Source organism: Triplophysa rosa, linkage group LG16, assembly GCF_024868665.1.
Source record: "Triplophysa rosa linkage group LG16, Trosa_1v2, whole genome shotgun sequence".
NCBI lineage: Eukaryota > Metazoa > Chordata > Actinopteri > Cypriniformes > Nemacheilidae > Triplophysa > Triplophysa rosa.
The window spans coordinates 6,911,823-6,927,856 of NC_079905.1; the positions used below are offsets into that span (position 1 = coordinate 6,911,823).

The window sequence follows — 16,034 nt, forward strand, 5'->3', positions numbered from 1 at the left end:
CGGGAGTCATTTGCGACCAGACGCCCGAGATAGGAACGTCTCGTCTCTGTCTGGTATTGAACACGATCTCCAGGCGGCAGTCTGGAAAAGGCCACATGCAGAGGATTTCATTAGACACGGAAGCTGCTGCATGCACGACAGCCGCATGCAAACAAAATCTGATAAGTCTTAAGGTTCTGTGTGGAATGTTCTGTAACGGAGTGGGTGGAATTTTCCTGTTTTCCTGTTTACAGCTTTGTTGGTTTTGAAAGTTGGTAGCTGCGTTGTGACCTGAGATCAATGTACTTCCAATCTGACAACAATAGACTGCTTCTCTACGAAGCAAATCAAAATATGAAATGTCAAAAAAGTTCTATAAAGATGAGATAAAGTTCTTGTATAAAAACAATATACATGTTCTGAAAAATATAGAATGTAAAATAAAATGTTCGGATAATACAACTTGGGTACTAATATATATTTATATATAAATGTGTATTTATAGGCCATCATTTTGTATGTACACACATCTGTTTCAACATACCTTTAAGTATGTTTAACAAACAAACAAAACAAAGAAATATTTAAAAATCTATCTGTTCTTCATCACTGATTGACAAATTTTATGACCAAATTTTTAGTAGAGTCCTTTCGATTTAATTAAATAAAACAAACAAATAAAGGATATCTTAAGAAATAATACATGGAATGTGCAAATGTACAAGAATATCTACATGCATATATAAGTCGCACGCAAAGTAAAAGGAAAATGTGAAAAAATCAGCGTCTGATCCCAGTTTACGCATGATTTACGTTACGTTAAAAATGGCCGTGTGTGTGTGTATCACAGGGGTGGGTGGAAGTTGATGGTGTGATGTCTAAGGCCTTGAGAGGTTTTATAACTTTTCCCACAGCGACACTTGAAGGGTTTCCTCACGCGGATCTGCGTTCTGTGCCCATTTTTGGCATGGTACTTTATACCGTTCACATTCTGAAGATGAGAGAAAGTAGAAAGAAGAAAAAGATTGAGATAGGTTCTAGAAATAAGAAAGCTTTTCCGTTCCTAGTGGTAACTCAAGAATATATAAAACAAATACGTTTTGGTTTAAGGGGTGGTTACGCGAGATTTTAAGCATGCAAAATTACTTTGTACATCAATTGATCTTTTTAACTGTGCCAAGTTTAATACTTTGATTAAGATTTTGCACTATGTAGCCCCGCCCACAGTTCATTTATTGGCTCAACACAGTCCTAGTTCACCCAAAACTGAAACTTCTGTCATCATTTACTCCCCCTCTTGTCATTTTAAACTTGTATGACTTTCTTTCTTCTGGAGAACACAAAAGAAGATTTTTTGAAGAATGTTGGTAAACGAAAATCGTCGGTCCATATTGGCTTGCATTGGTTTTGTGTCCATACAATAGAAGTGAATGGTGACCAACGATTTTTGGTTATCAACATTCTTCAAAATATTTTTTTTGAGTTTTGCAAAAGAAAGTTTGAAATGTCAAGAGGGTGAATAAATATAATTTTTGTTTTTGGGTGAACTACTTTAAATATCAAATATGTTCTGATTGGCTGTAACAGTTTTGTGCATTATTTTCGCATTCAGTGTGGTCGACCACATTGCTTGTCGAATCTTTTTGCACTTGGCAAGGTGTAAGTGTTAAGTAATATGTTAAATATAAGAACAAATGAGAAGTCCTCACAACAATACAAACGTGTTTGTCTGTGCAGTACCTTGTATCTCTTCTTGCATCCTGGAACGGGGCACGCAAAGGGCTTCTCATCACCTCCGTTCATGCACATGGAGCTGAGGATCGATTCGGAGCTGATGGCACTTTCTGTGGTCCAGGATTCATCGCTGTCAGAGTCTTCATACTCCACCTCCTCTTCATCACACTCGCTGCCTGGGGCACAACAATGAAACTCTTTAATTAGTCATTTATTTGCTTCACATATTAGCTGATGAAAGAACTAATGAGAACTGAAAAAGCAACTGTGGCCTTTGGTCCAATCATCTAGCGATTCATTATCATTAGGGTCCTAATGTGTTTTATGTTGCGGTTAATATTTTTTAAAACGCAACGGTTGGATTTAACTAATGGATTAAACCTTTTTCAGATTCAACTATCAGTAAACAACCGATTTGGAATTTAAAATTAAAGTTTGCTCGAGAGTGGTACAGACATTCACACATTCTCATATGTTGCATTACCGCTGTAGGTTATGACACCGTCTAAACACAATGAGAAATGTAAGGTCCTCATATATCAACACATACACTCCATTAACCTGTGGGCGTACTGCTGCGAAAGGATGATGAGGGAGTGATGGGCGGGGTCACGGGTGGGGTTAGGCTGCCGTTGCTATGGCGAGGAGGAGTGGCAGTAGTGTTACGTGATACGCCTCCGGTGACCGATATGGCAATTTTAGGTTGGACTTTCTTCTTCTGAGTTTCTTGCTCTCTTCGTGCTGCCTCAGTCATGAATCTAAACCAAACAAAAATCATGCAATGGTTAAAGACTTAAAGTGATAGTTCACCCAAAATGAAAATTCTGTGATCATTTACTCAACCTATTGACATTTCAAACATGTATGACTTTCTTTCTTCCGCAGAACACAAAAGAAGATATTTTGAAGAAAGTTGGTTACCAAACAGCACTGGCCCCTATTCACTTCTATTGTATGGACAAAACAATGTCAGTGAATGGGTGCCAGTTAACAACATTCTTCAAAATATCTTTTGTGTTCTGCAAAAGACAGAAAGTCATACAGGTTTGAAATTACACATGGGTAAGTAAATAATGACAGGATTTTCAGGTATTTTCAAGTACAGTTAGGCATTCATTTCAGCATGTGTCAAGCACTTCTGCAATACTAAGGGCAACCAATGGAATTGCAATTTGTTTCATTCAAAGTTATCTGTTTAAGACAGTAAAAAGATTAATAAACATATATAAAAGCTTGTTTTAACACACACACACACACACCTATTAATGTAGCTCAAAGCAACATATGTGGGCTGCTGCAGTTCCTGCCTCTCCAGAACTCTGGGGTCTGTATCTAAAAGAAAAAAATACAAACCAGTTAAATACATGCAGATAAATAGATGAAAGACCATTACATGTATGCTCACACATTTGGTGCTTACTGTAAGTTTAATCAAACAAGCACCCCTTATGCTCCCCCCAGAGCCAGCCCACCCGCCGCAATACCACACTTTTTCCATTCGACTTGTGACAGCAGGCAGCCTCCATTGCCTACGGCACACCAGGCAATGCTTCAAACGTTTCACTGCCAAGTGTGTGTGTACTTCTATTACTCTATATCATGGCCAGAGACTGCCCTCCTGTGGCAAAGAGTCTTGGTCTATGGCGACACTGACTGGATTGTGAGTCTTTCTCAATTATATTGTGTCCCCATAATATGTACACTGTAATAAAGCCAATGTTTACCATTTATATTGTATGAACTTCGCCAATGTTTACCATTTATATTGTATGTAGCCAATAAAACATGAGGATGAAAGCCGTTAGATGCTCTCAAAACAGCAGTACTTTATTTAATTAATAGTATATGTTATCTGCTTTGAATTTTGATCATTGAAGACTAAGAGCTATTTTCAAATGATAAAGAACATTGTCCACATGCACTACGACACTTTAACTTTATTTTCTAAAAGCTGTCATTTTAAATTTTGTTATACTTACAATGACAATAAATTATCTTACACTTCCTCTTAAATCTAAGATGGGAGTGAATGATGTTAAATGTCAATCAGATCTTAAGAAAACAATTGCACAGAACAGATCGCACACGTTTTGCACAATGATGGCAAAAAACAGGGTTTGCATTGCATGCATGTGCACAGTTACTTCGGAGTATAACAGGCAGTGTATATAATAGGTCCCATATGTCCAAATGAGGTATTACCCAACACCATTAAGAGCATTCCACCATGTTCACTTAACCATGATTCTCATTTAACATGGAGCAACTTCTACACACTCTGTAGGCTTTGTAAAACGTGTCAGATTTTGCATTTAAAACTTTTATTGCCGTCCCATCTCATGCAACTTTCAATAATATTGTTTGCAATTTGACATTATGTGAACATCTTTAACTTTTAGAAAAGCTTGAATAATACTCCAACATCAATGTGTGTAAATCAAAATTAAATAGCAAAAATGAAACTTTCTTTATCACAAACCAGTCTATAGAGCGACTTGTATGTGTTTCTGCCTAAATCTCATCAGAGCACTTTCTAGTGTCTGCACTGCATGGTTTAGGCATTCCTCACCTCATAAAAGGACACACACTTATACACACACACATTTCTGTATCTCAGGTGGTCCACTGAGGTGGTCTTCATCAGTGGTTTATTAGTGTTTCCAAATCATTCTACCTGCTGGTGTGCGCTTTCAAGCTAAAAATACACTTGTGAGGATATTTTAGATGTTCTTCGCTATTCAAAAACTAGGGCAGAGATTTTCATTAGCCTGATATAAAACAATGAGATGTCCTCACTAATATAGTGAAACAGTGTGTGTGTGTGTATGTGTGAAATGTGGTGAAGTGTAATTAAGTGTGCCAGGTGCAGAAGAGTGTGGGGAGGGCAAAGTTAATGTTTTCCAATTTTATGATTTCCTTTCACCTACAGAATGGAGACACAAGGTTCTTCCACAGGAAAGGTAGCATGGAAACACACACACACACAAATACATCTATTACAATAAACGCCCCCAGGGCTCATTTTTACATTTAGCAAAATCATAAACTTTTTATAATGGCTGTCATAATTCAGTACAAACAACAATCATCCATACAGCCGCAGGGACTTAGGTTGAGCGCCCCGCTTGCCCCGACCAGTAGCGGTAATAATGCATTTTAATGGGCCATGACCAGTTTTAAATCCCTATGAAATCTTTATATAGGGCTAATAATACCCAGCCCCTGTGAGGACATTAAAGAACTTTCTCCCATAAACATGCCCTATATTCACAGCCATATCATTAAATCCTCTCCCTATCAAATCTCACTGGACAAATGTACTGCTGTCTTATACAAATGTAACGCTGATTTGAGATCAGATGGATGTAAATTTGACAGAAATATAACCCTGGAACATTTTTTTGGAGTAGCAAGAGTTTAGTAGAGCAAATACACCACCGTGTGGTGGAGTACAGCAACAACCATCACATGTGGGTGATTATGTCAAGTCTGTGCATATGTGTCTGTGTGGGAGTACAGAGAAGCCCTGCATGGAGCGGCCATGCAGGAATGCCGGGTTTGTTTTCCAGACGGCTAATTAAAAAGCAGGAGAGTGTTTTAATGTGCTGGAGAGCAGCAGGTCTCCGGATGGAGGGAGCGGAGAGGAGGGGAAGAGGGACTGAGAGGAGGGAATTTAGAGAACGAGGCTGTAATTACACTTCTCAGAGCTCAGCAGGATACGCCGTTCCAAACACTTCCGGATGCACATGCAAACTAACACATGCTACAGGACAGAGGCACACACATGAAAAGAGAAACATAAACATTCACGCACGCACACACACACGGATTATACACGCTAGCACATATAGACAAACACATACTGAGTTTTGGGTGGGACTAGGAAAACTGGTATAATGGATTTTCCACTGGATCTCACTAATTGCCTCATAAAAGACCTGACGAGCCATTTAATGCAACTCTCGCTCATACTCTCTCACTTACACACACACACACGCACGCACGCACGCACGCACGCACGCACGCACGCACGCACACACACACACACACACACACACAAAACAGAGCTGAACAAAAGAGTTTGTTTCCAAAATTAGATTTTTTTTATTTTTCAAAAACATGTTTTTATTATGTCATCGTGTTTTTATTGTGTTAGTTAGTTTATTGTGTTGTGTTAGTATTTTTTGAGTTATTATGGCTTAAATCAAAACAAACCAACTGCAGTTTGATTTATATTAATTGGAATGCACAATAAAAAAACAGAACAGAGTTCTCATTTGGGAAATAAACTCTTCAAATTAACCTCTACAGTTATAAACTTCTTTATAATGATAAGTAATGTTTTTTTTTCCAGAAAGACACCAAAGAACTTTGTAACAAGCAAATATTCACCATTATATTGCTCAAGTCAAAAACAGCCACAGTATTGAGGATGTATGATACTTTATGGTTATTTAATGCTCCGAAAACCTCAAAGCTTTGATATTGTATTATTATACTCTACATTTGTGGCTTTAAAGGAGCAGTGCTCTATATTTAAGTGTTTCCACACACTTTCCACAAACCAATGTTAGATTTTCTTTCCATACAAAGCAAGAAACTGTAACAAGCCTGACATCTTCTGGCCACTGAAAGATATGCAACTTAATAGGATAGTTTACAGTAGTGACCAAAAGTGAGGTCAGGAGGTTCAGATAAAGCCTCAAAATATTAGAAGTATCGTACAGAGATAACACTTAACTTGGTCAAATATTTATATTGCAAAATTATTTTCCAAAAAGGCAAACTAAAGCACTCTTAGAAATAAAGTTGCTTCATGATGCCACAGAAGAACATTTCTTGTCAAAATGTTTTCTTTTCTGTTTCACAAAAGGTTCTATGTGGCAAAAAAGTTCTTCAGATATGGTAAAAAAGAGATGGTTCTTTAAAGAAAGTTTGACTGGATCTTTGTGGAAGCAAAAATTGTTCTATGGCATCGCTGTGAAAAACTTTTTAAGCACCTTTATTACAGTCGCGAGATTTGCAGGTTCGCTATTCCCAGATAACATACTCTCAAAACTAATAACACACGGTAACACGGATGCAGCGGGATGTCATTTTGACAGGTTTTTTTTTACAAATTAAATATAAATGTATCTTTTAATAACATATATGTCATTATATTTACAAATGATTCTACCAAATTGCCTGTTCGTGACATCAGAATGTTGTTGCTTCCTTAAAACCAAAAGTAAACGGCTTTTCCTCGCGGAACGTCTGGATTCGGTAAAAATGAGCTAATAAAATATTTCAAATTCACATTTCATATCCAGTTTTTTTCTCATGTGGCAAGTAGCCGTGTAATAAGCGGGGTAATGTACAAGCAGCCAGCTGTTATAGCAGAAATAACCCCGACAGTGTGATCAGGACCCGACGCGAACAACCGGCTGCCTGTACATACTCCCTAGAGCAGGGGTGTCAAACTCGATTTCATCCTGGGCCACATCAGTATTATGGTTGCTCTCAAAGGGCCGGTTGTAACTGTAAGACTATATAAATGTATCTCTCACACTGCATAATTACATCTGCATTTAATTACTCCTTTTGGTAATAACTCAATTAATACCCAGTTTTGACAGTAAAAGACCAGTAAAATAAAGTGTATTCAAGTGTACAACTATTGTACAGTTTATTATTAAAAAAATAAAAGACTTGTTTCTGTATGAACACATAGTTGGTCTGCATAGTGTTTCTTGACAAGCTAACATTTTTAAACGCCTTTCTGGTCAGGGCACACTTGCTCACATATCTTCAGCAAACACTGCTTTAAAAATGTACCTTCTGAAAAACACTTGGTAACTCGGGCGATTTCTTCAGCCACAATAAAGCTGGCTTTCACGGCTGCATCACTTGAAATCACACAGAAGCATCACACAGAAGCATTTGCAAACAAATTCTGCCAAAAATGTAAGTTTTTTTCAAGTCTTGTACCTTTTGTTGCTTTTCTTGGTGACTAAGGTTAGCATATACTTTGCTCCGTGTTTGGTTTCGAAGTGCCGACGTAAATTGTACTGTATTCTTTAAGCACAGCCACCCCTGTTGAAAAAAACAGTATATGCTGGGTTAGGTATGTTTTGATGCTGGTTGGACCAGCTTAAACCAGCTATGGACCAGCACATGACCAGCTAAACCAGCACAAACCAGCATCAAAACATACCAAACCAGCATATGCTGTTTTTTTTAACAGGGATGGCCTCCTGGCAAAGACGACACACCGGCTTGTTTCCATTAAGCACAAACATGTATTTGCTTTCCCATCCCTCTTGAAATAGCCTCCCCTCTGCATCAATTTTTTCTTTGTTTGATGTAATCTAATTAATATTTATATATCATATCACTCACTTATTACACGGCTCGTTGGAATGCTTGATTCTGATTGGCCAGTCGCCACATTTGCAGGTTCGTTATTCCCAGATAACAACCTCTCAAAACTAATAACACAGTGCAACCCGGACGCAACAAATCATTTTGACAGGTTTTTTTGACAAATTAAATATAAATATGTCTTTTAATAACATATATGACATTACATTTACAAATTATTAAACCAAATTGAATGTTCGTGACATCTGAACGTCGTTTCTTACCTTAAAACCGAAAGTAAACAGCTTTTCCTGTTAGGTCTGCATTCAGTAAAAATGAGCTAATAAAATATTTCAAATTCACATTTCATGTCCAGTTTTTTTCTCATGTGGCAAGTATCCTGTGTAATAAGCCGGATAATGTACAAGCAGCCGGCTGTTATCGCGAAATAAGCCCCTCCGGTGTGAAACAAGAAACAACCTGATCACACTGGAGGGGCTTATTTCTGCGATATATACGGACACTGCCACCTACTGGCTAGATGTCGTCATCGCGCAGGTAATAAAGTTGAGTTGCATTTTCAGGTCGTGGACATAAAATGTATAATAACAATACAATAATTTGTAAGCTCTCGCGGGCCACATAAAATGAGGGGGCGGGCCGGATTTGGCCCGCGGGCCTTGTATTTGACACATGTGCCCTAGAGTGTAACAGGGAAAACAGTTTTATTCGAATAGTCGAAATGCATAAAGACAAAAAGCTCACAGAAAATAATTCATGTACTGACAACAATTGAATCGCTTATTAATATTTTGTTGATCTCTCTTTGTTGATCCTGGGTCTTGACTCAATAATGTGTGTGTGTGTGTGTGTGTGCGTGCGTGCGTGTGTGTGTGTGCGCGTGCGCGCGTGTGTGTGATGGGCATTTTTTGTCATGCCTCCTAAAACTCTTCTTTAAGCTGAGCTGCGGTTTACACTCAGAGTCGATGCACTAGGCAACTATGCAACATGCATACAAAATCTTTATATATGTTTCAGTAAAACCAAGAAGTGAATTGTGCCAGGACGGACACTTTTGGCCACAACTTCAGACCTTGTGGTCTAAAACTATACACAAACGTTTGAACAAACTACAACCAACAGAACATATAACCAAATAAAAATGTTAAACCAATATCTTTAAGATTTAATTATATATGGAATTTTTTAAATAAAATATTTTGAATAAAATATTTTTAAATAAAATAAAAATTAAACCGGAAGTGCTTCTGGACCAGTGTTTAAATCTACAAAGTGGTCTGTAGTAATTGACTATGTAAAAATACAGGGTCATACAGGAGTGATAGTATAAAACCTTCAGACATGTCTGTGTAAATGTACATCTGTGTTGTGTCTACTCCTGTTTTTAAATGCAGATTTCAAACAGCACATTGGCTCGTTTAGTTTGAAGCGGTCCAGTGACACATAAAAGAAAGTGGTATTTATACTAACCTAACCATTTACACTTCCAGGCTGATGTTTGGTCACTTCACATCTCTTGCGTTAAATACTAAAACCATTGATCTTTCACCAAAGTTTCATTTAGTTACACTGTTACCATGGTTATGGGTTTCACAAAGAGGGGACGGAAAAGTCAAAGTAAACAAGACACAATATGCTGATAATTTTAGAGGATATGAAACACAGACTTTAACAAAGTGACTCTCTGTTCTCAGTTGTTTGGGATGATGTCAGCTGTTACATGCTACATGCAATTACAATAGATGGGAAACGTACAGGGCATGTTTCAACAAATTTCCACCCTCACAAACAACTTTAAATACAAGTCAGGATACCCAGAGCACAGTCTAGTCGACAAGGAGTGAACATGACAACCCAAAATTCCATTTAGCCTAGGCAACTATAAACAGAAATATCATGAACTCTTTGCTGTCTCTGTGAGTATAACGCTTTCTGTACAGGTGTTGCATCTGAGTTTTGAGGAAACATTAAGATTTTGATCTGGCACTTACAATGTCAACTCAAGTGTCAGGTGATTCTTACATTTAATAAAGCCAGCTGTCAGTTAAAAAAATCTATAAAGGCCCGGTTTCACAGACACAGCTTAGCTTAAACCAGGTCTATGCCTTAGTTGAATAAGATATTTATGTTTATATTTACTGGTGTGTATCTTGAGACAAAACAATGGAACTAATATATTTTAAGATATTTCTGGGCAAGTTATATTGAGCTAAAACAGGTCACACATTCATTTTAGTCTGGGACTAGCCTTAAGCCTTGTCTGTGAAACCGGGCCATAATCTTTTATTCTGTATAGAGGTGGGTGACAGCAGTTGGTACTATTTTATAAGCATCAGTTAAAGTAAATTTGCTGTGCAGTGTACAGACCTTGCTGGCACTTAATGTTAAAGGAACAGTTTTTCCAAAAATAAATTCAGTCTACATTTACTTACCCTCGAGTTGTTCATCAGAACAAAGAAACTTATACAAAGAAGATAATTTTTAAGAATGTAGGAGAGCAAACAGTTCTGCGGCACTTTTGACTATATTGTCATTTTTCCCCTACTATGGTAGTCAATGGTGGCCAAGACTTTTTTGGTTACCAGCTTTCTTACAAATATCTTTCTCTGTGTTCATCAGAACAAAGAAATGTATACAGATGTGGAACAACTGGAGGGTGAGTAAATGATGACAGAGTTTTATTTTTGGGTGGACTGTCACTTTAAGAAGCATCCGCCACAAGGAGGCAATGTTGCTTAAGGTCTATATCTGGGGAAACTTTAAAATTGGCAGTGCATGCAAATGATAGTGAACAGCCATATAAATAAAACTGTTAGGATGAATCACCCATTCTGATCTACAATGAAGCATCATAAAAGACGGGTTAACTTCAAAGACAAGTAATGTCCCAAAGTGCACAAGCATTGTTTTAAAAACTACTTCCGAAATACTTTTTTGTGTAAATACTTTTGATTTATTTATTTGTATAAATACTATTTTTATAAATACTATGTTGTTGTTGTTGTTATAAGACTTATTTATAACTTTTTAAGTTTATTACTTTACAACAGCATACAGTACTGTACATTGGCTGCTAAGTTTATATTAAGGCACGTAAAATAAACATTGTTTTTATTATGATAGTCCTAAATTTGTAGGTTTGTGTAAAACTAAATCCAGCTTCATAGCTTTTTATGTCACATAAGTTCAAAGGTCACCTAAAGCCACACATTACTGTCATGCTACTTCTAAAAGAAAAACTTGTGGCCATTTTACCAGTTATTACATTTTGTCAATAATAAAATGAACTAATCCCAAAACAACTGTTTACCTCTTCATTTGTTACGTGTGTGATTTTATTTAGTTTGTGAAAGACAGAAAGAGTTGACAGAACATTATTGTATGTAATTCAGGACATGCAGACAGAGGCCCTACATACAGTGAGGGAAATAATAATTTGATCCCCTGCTGATTTTGTAAGTTTATAACCCAAAATATCAGGGGGAAAAATTATATAAAGGTTATAAATTGTTTGCATTTCAGTCAGTAAAATAAGTATTTGATCCCCTACCAACCAGCAAGAATTCTGGCTCCACAGTTTGGTTATGTGCCTATATGGACCACAGATTAGTCCTGTCACTTTAAGAAAGTACTCCTAAATCAGCTTGTTATGTATATAAAAGATGCCTGCCAACAGAATCTGTATCTTCCATTTCAATCTCTCCACCACCATGGTCCAGACCAAATAGATTTCAAAGGATGTCAGGGACAAGATTGGAGACCTGCACAAACCTTGAATAGGCTACAGACAGAAGCTTGGTGAGAAGGAGACAACTGTTGGTGAGAAGGAGACAACTGTTGGTGCGATTATTTGGAAATAGAAGAAATACTAAATAACTATCAATTGCCCTTGGTCTGGAGCTCCCTGCAAGATTTCCCCAATGGGGTAAAGATGATCATGAGAAAGGTTATAGATCAGCCCAGAACTACACGGAAGAAGCTTGTTAATGATTTCAAGACAGTTGGGACCACAGTTAGCAATTAAACCATTGGTAACACTCTATGCCACAATAGATTGAAATCCTGAAGCACCCGCATGGTCCTCCTGCCTAAGAAGACCCGTCTGGCTCGTCTGAAGTTTGACAATGAACATCAAAATGATTCAGAAAAGGCTTTGGAGAAAGTGCCGTGAGACCAAAATTGACTCCTGTTTTCGGAGGGAGAGAAATGCTGACTATGAGCCCAAGAACACCATCCCTACAGAGAAGCACAGTGTTGGAAACATTATGCTTTAGGGCTTTTTATCTCTGCTACGGGTACAGGGTGACTTCACCGCATTGAGGGGCTGAGGGACAGGCCAGTGTACCGCAAAATCTTGGACAAGAACCTTCTCCCCTTAACTAGATTACTAAAGATGGGTCGTGGATGTGCCTTTAACATGACAAAGACCCAAAACATATTGCCAAGACAACCAAAGAGTGGCTTAAGGAGAAGCACATTAAATGTCCTAGCCAGTCTCTAGACCCTAGTCCTATAGAACCTCTGTGAAGGAGGCTAAAACTCCAATTTGCTGAGCGACAGCCAAGAAACCTTAAAGATTGACAGAGTGGACTAAATGTATCCTGACACATGTGCAAACCTGGTGACCAACTATCAGAAATGTCTTGCCGCTGTGCTTGCCAACAAGGGTTTCTCCCCGAAGTACAAAGTTATGTTTTGCCCGGGGATCAATACTTATTTAAAATGCAAATCAATTTATATTCTTTATATAATACCCTTTTCCCTGATTTTTTTTAATATTCTGTCTCTCTCAGTTCAAATAAACCTACCATAAAAATTATAGACCCTTCATTTCTTTGTAAGCAGGCAAACTTACAAAATCAGTAGGGGATCAAATAAATATTTCCCTCACTGTACATTCTTCTAAGAGCAATTACTTGCCACAAGTTACTATTAATAAATCTCTAAACTCATCAGCATAAACTGAATGCTCAATGATTAATTTATTTTTGATCATGTTGTAAACTCTTTGATTTATGAGCAATCTTTCTCATGCCTGGCAAACTGCTCAAATAAATTACGGCACGGGACCAGCAGCACCCAATGGGATCATTATTGATTTGTAGTATTAATAATGGGAGGGAGACTCTTCATCATTGTTGTGCTCATTAAAAGAGGAGCACTGAGGTCAAACCCCAGCCTTTAAAGTCAGAACAGTGACCCCTGAGGAAATCAAGCCAGCTGATCTTTTATGACGCTATACAGTGACAGAGAGGGTGCGGGTGTGCTTCATTCTGACAGAAGCCTTCCATTATGACAGCTGATGTCACTATGGAAACAAGCTGAATAAAGTGCTACCATCAGAATATAGAGCTGAGCAGCCCTTTGAAACCCTGTAGGTAAGCACACATGCGTGCACAAAGTGCAATCGCAGCAAAACTACATACCAGTTAAACATAAACATTCCCACATTTCCATCACAGAGCTGCAAGACATTCAGATCTTCGCGCAAACAATTAGTAGGTCAACTAACGGTGACTTTATATGGAAACCATGTCACTGATCGTCCATACTTTACTACAAAACTAATTAATAAACAATGAATACATATTTTATACGGAGTCCAAACGTACATAGAATCGAAGAAAATGCATTTGTTTTAATTCAAGTTTTCTTTACGCTATTCCAAGTGTTCTGCGTTGATCCTAAAACAAAACTTATACAAGTAAAGTCACTGACATGCGTTTTAAAATAAGTCAAAATGCACGCAATAAAATGCATGCAATATATTTCATGCAACGTGAAATGCATGCAAACATACATCAAAACGCGTGCAATAAATGTTATGCAATGCAAAACGTATGCAAAAAAGTTCTGACAGCAACAGATCAACTCAACCTAAAAGTGGTTAATCGTGCAACACTGAAGCCCTGACGTTAACCTGATGTTAGTTGGAAGCGGAAATTTTGCGTGTCTGTCTCCACAAACTGGTAAACACATTAACAGCGACTCATTCCTAAAGACCTGACAGACAGCTTGAATACACAACACATAAACAATGGCTCATCGCGGTGAGCGCTAATTACGGTACGCGCGGGCCTAGATCTAACCACAGCGGGGTCTGCGACCCGTGCGCGAACCCGTGCACCCGCCACCGAAACCTGCCCGTGATTCTCGGCCGCTTCATAACCAAACCAAACCAAACCAAACCAAACCAAACCAAACCCAAGCTAATGCTATTTACATCGCGCGGCAGATTCGACGCGTAACTACGTGCAACCCGACGCATAGACGCGCCTTTCCGGCTGGTTAGCGGGACAGCAGGCCGAAACCGGAGCGCGACTCACCGATGTGGTTATCCTCGATGTGAACGATGAGCTCGCCCAGGGACTCGAAATGCAACCCGCAACCGCCGAACCGGCAAACGTTGGAGAAGAATGAGGCAGCCGCAACGCCCGTCATGATGGAGGATGTGTCGGCGGTGGTCCGTGAGCTTGCAGACCGGCGGAGGCAGAGCTTGTGCTGGATGGGGGTGATCGAATGGCCGGCAGCTCGTAGCAGCGGCGGCGATTGCAGCTGGAGCTGTTTAGACGGCTGGCAGCCGATGGGAGGGGGATGGGGGCAAAGCAAAGCAGCATGACGGAGGAGGAGGAGGGACCGGCGAAACAGACGTGCTGCTGTTCACCTGAGCGGAGAAGAGAGAGAGGAATGTTTGACATAGTTGTGCGACTTCATCAAACGAGACATCACACATTTAACATAAAACATAAACAGGGCGTCATTTACTTAACATTCCTGGTGTATTTGTGCAGCCTTAGGATGATTCTTATCCTAATAACAACAATAATATGTTATGACTGTAATATTAAGACCACTGTTGGAATTAGCAGGGTTGCTGCTAAAAATAATAGGGCCCCATTTCATCACTTGGCCTGGGATGTTCATGCTGTCGACCCCCAAGATCCTATTTAAGGATATAGAGGTGTAATAAGTTATTATGGAGGGTCAGTAATTAACAATACACAATGACTGACAGTGTTATTATGTTACTGCATATGGCCCTGTTTGCACGAAAGTAGACACGGGTATGTGATAGCATCATGATGACATATCTCGAAATTCTAAACTGATCAAGAAATTGTCGCCTTCCCACCTATTCTGAAATATGACAACGACTAAGAGACGGACACATGTACGGCGCTGTGTTTACAGAGAGCAACAGGAATTTCTATTTGATTAGCTTGTGACAGCGACCATGTGCTGACCATCGCTTGTTAATCAACCGTTAAATCTTCATGTTATAAATGTCCTCTGCCGTTGGTCTGTGTAAATAAGTGAGAGATGAGTAAATGGCTAAATATTTTCCATAGCAAGCAAGTACTGACAACTGGTATGCAGAAAACAATTTATTTTCAGATTCATCATATTGTGCTAATGCAGTACAGAGATTTGAGCTTATGTACGAATCAAACTGTACGTAAAAGCTCACACAAGCTCACAGACATGTGACGTACATGTATGTTTCAGTGCCATTAGGAAAAGCTAGCCAGATGTTCGTAAATGCAACCATCTGCCTCACACAAGATAGGTCCGAGCGGTCAATGCCAGATGCTAGTAAATATGAGAACATGCAGGTCAGCTCATTTGATTGAACAACATCAAAGATAGTTTCAGTTGAGTTTTTTTTTAAATAGACTGTCATTCAGATACAGTCAATTCAAAAACGGTCATCACATTCACCGTGTATTCTTTAAATGGTAAAGGACTTAACACAGTTCCTTTAATTATATCATGAGAGGAACGTGGATGATGTCATATGAGACTTGTGGGTACATGCTCTCTGGTGTATTGTCTGTGTATGTGTGTTGATGATTCATGCTCAAAGACGTAGGAGTCAACTAAGGCTGGGGCCTGATGTGACATCAACACTTCCTGTTTTTTGGGGTTGCTGAGGAAACATCTACTAGCATTCAGCGTTA

The 16,034-nt window shown here is 38.7% G+C and overlaps 1 protein-coding gene across 1 annotated transcript; it reads right to left on the bottom strand.

Moving 5' to 3' along the window:
* Window positions 1-454: 454 nt before the first annotated feature.
* On the bottom strand, window positions 455-14,728 carry jazf1a (JAZF zinc finger 1a). The gene is made up of 5 exons (XM_057354609.1): window positions 14,403-14,728; window positions 2,973-3,045; window positions 2,275-2,471; window positions 1,720-1,889; window positions 455-970 (listed from the first exon to the last, which is right to left on the bottom strand). The coding sequence occupies exons 1-5, from the start codon at window positions 14,515-14,517 to the stop codon at window positions 824-826; spliced, it is 702 nt and encodes a 233-aa protein (XP_057210592.1). The 5' UTR covers window positions 14,518-14,728; the 3' UTR covers window positions 455-823.
* Between the last annotated feature and the right edge of the window lie 1,306 nt (window positions 14,729-16,034).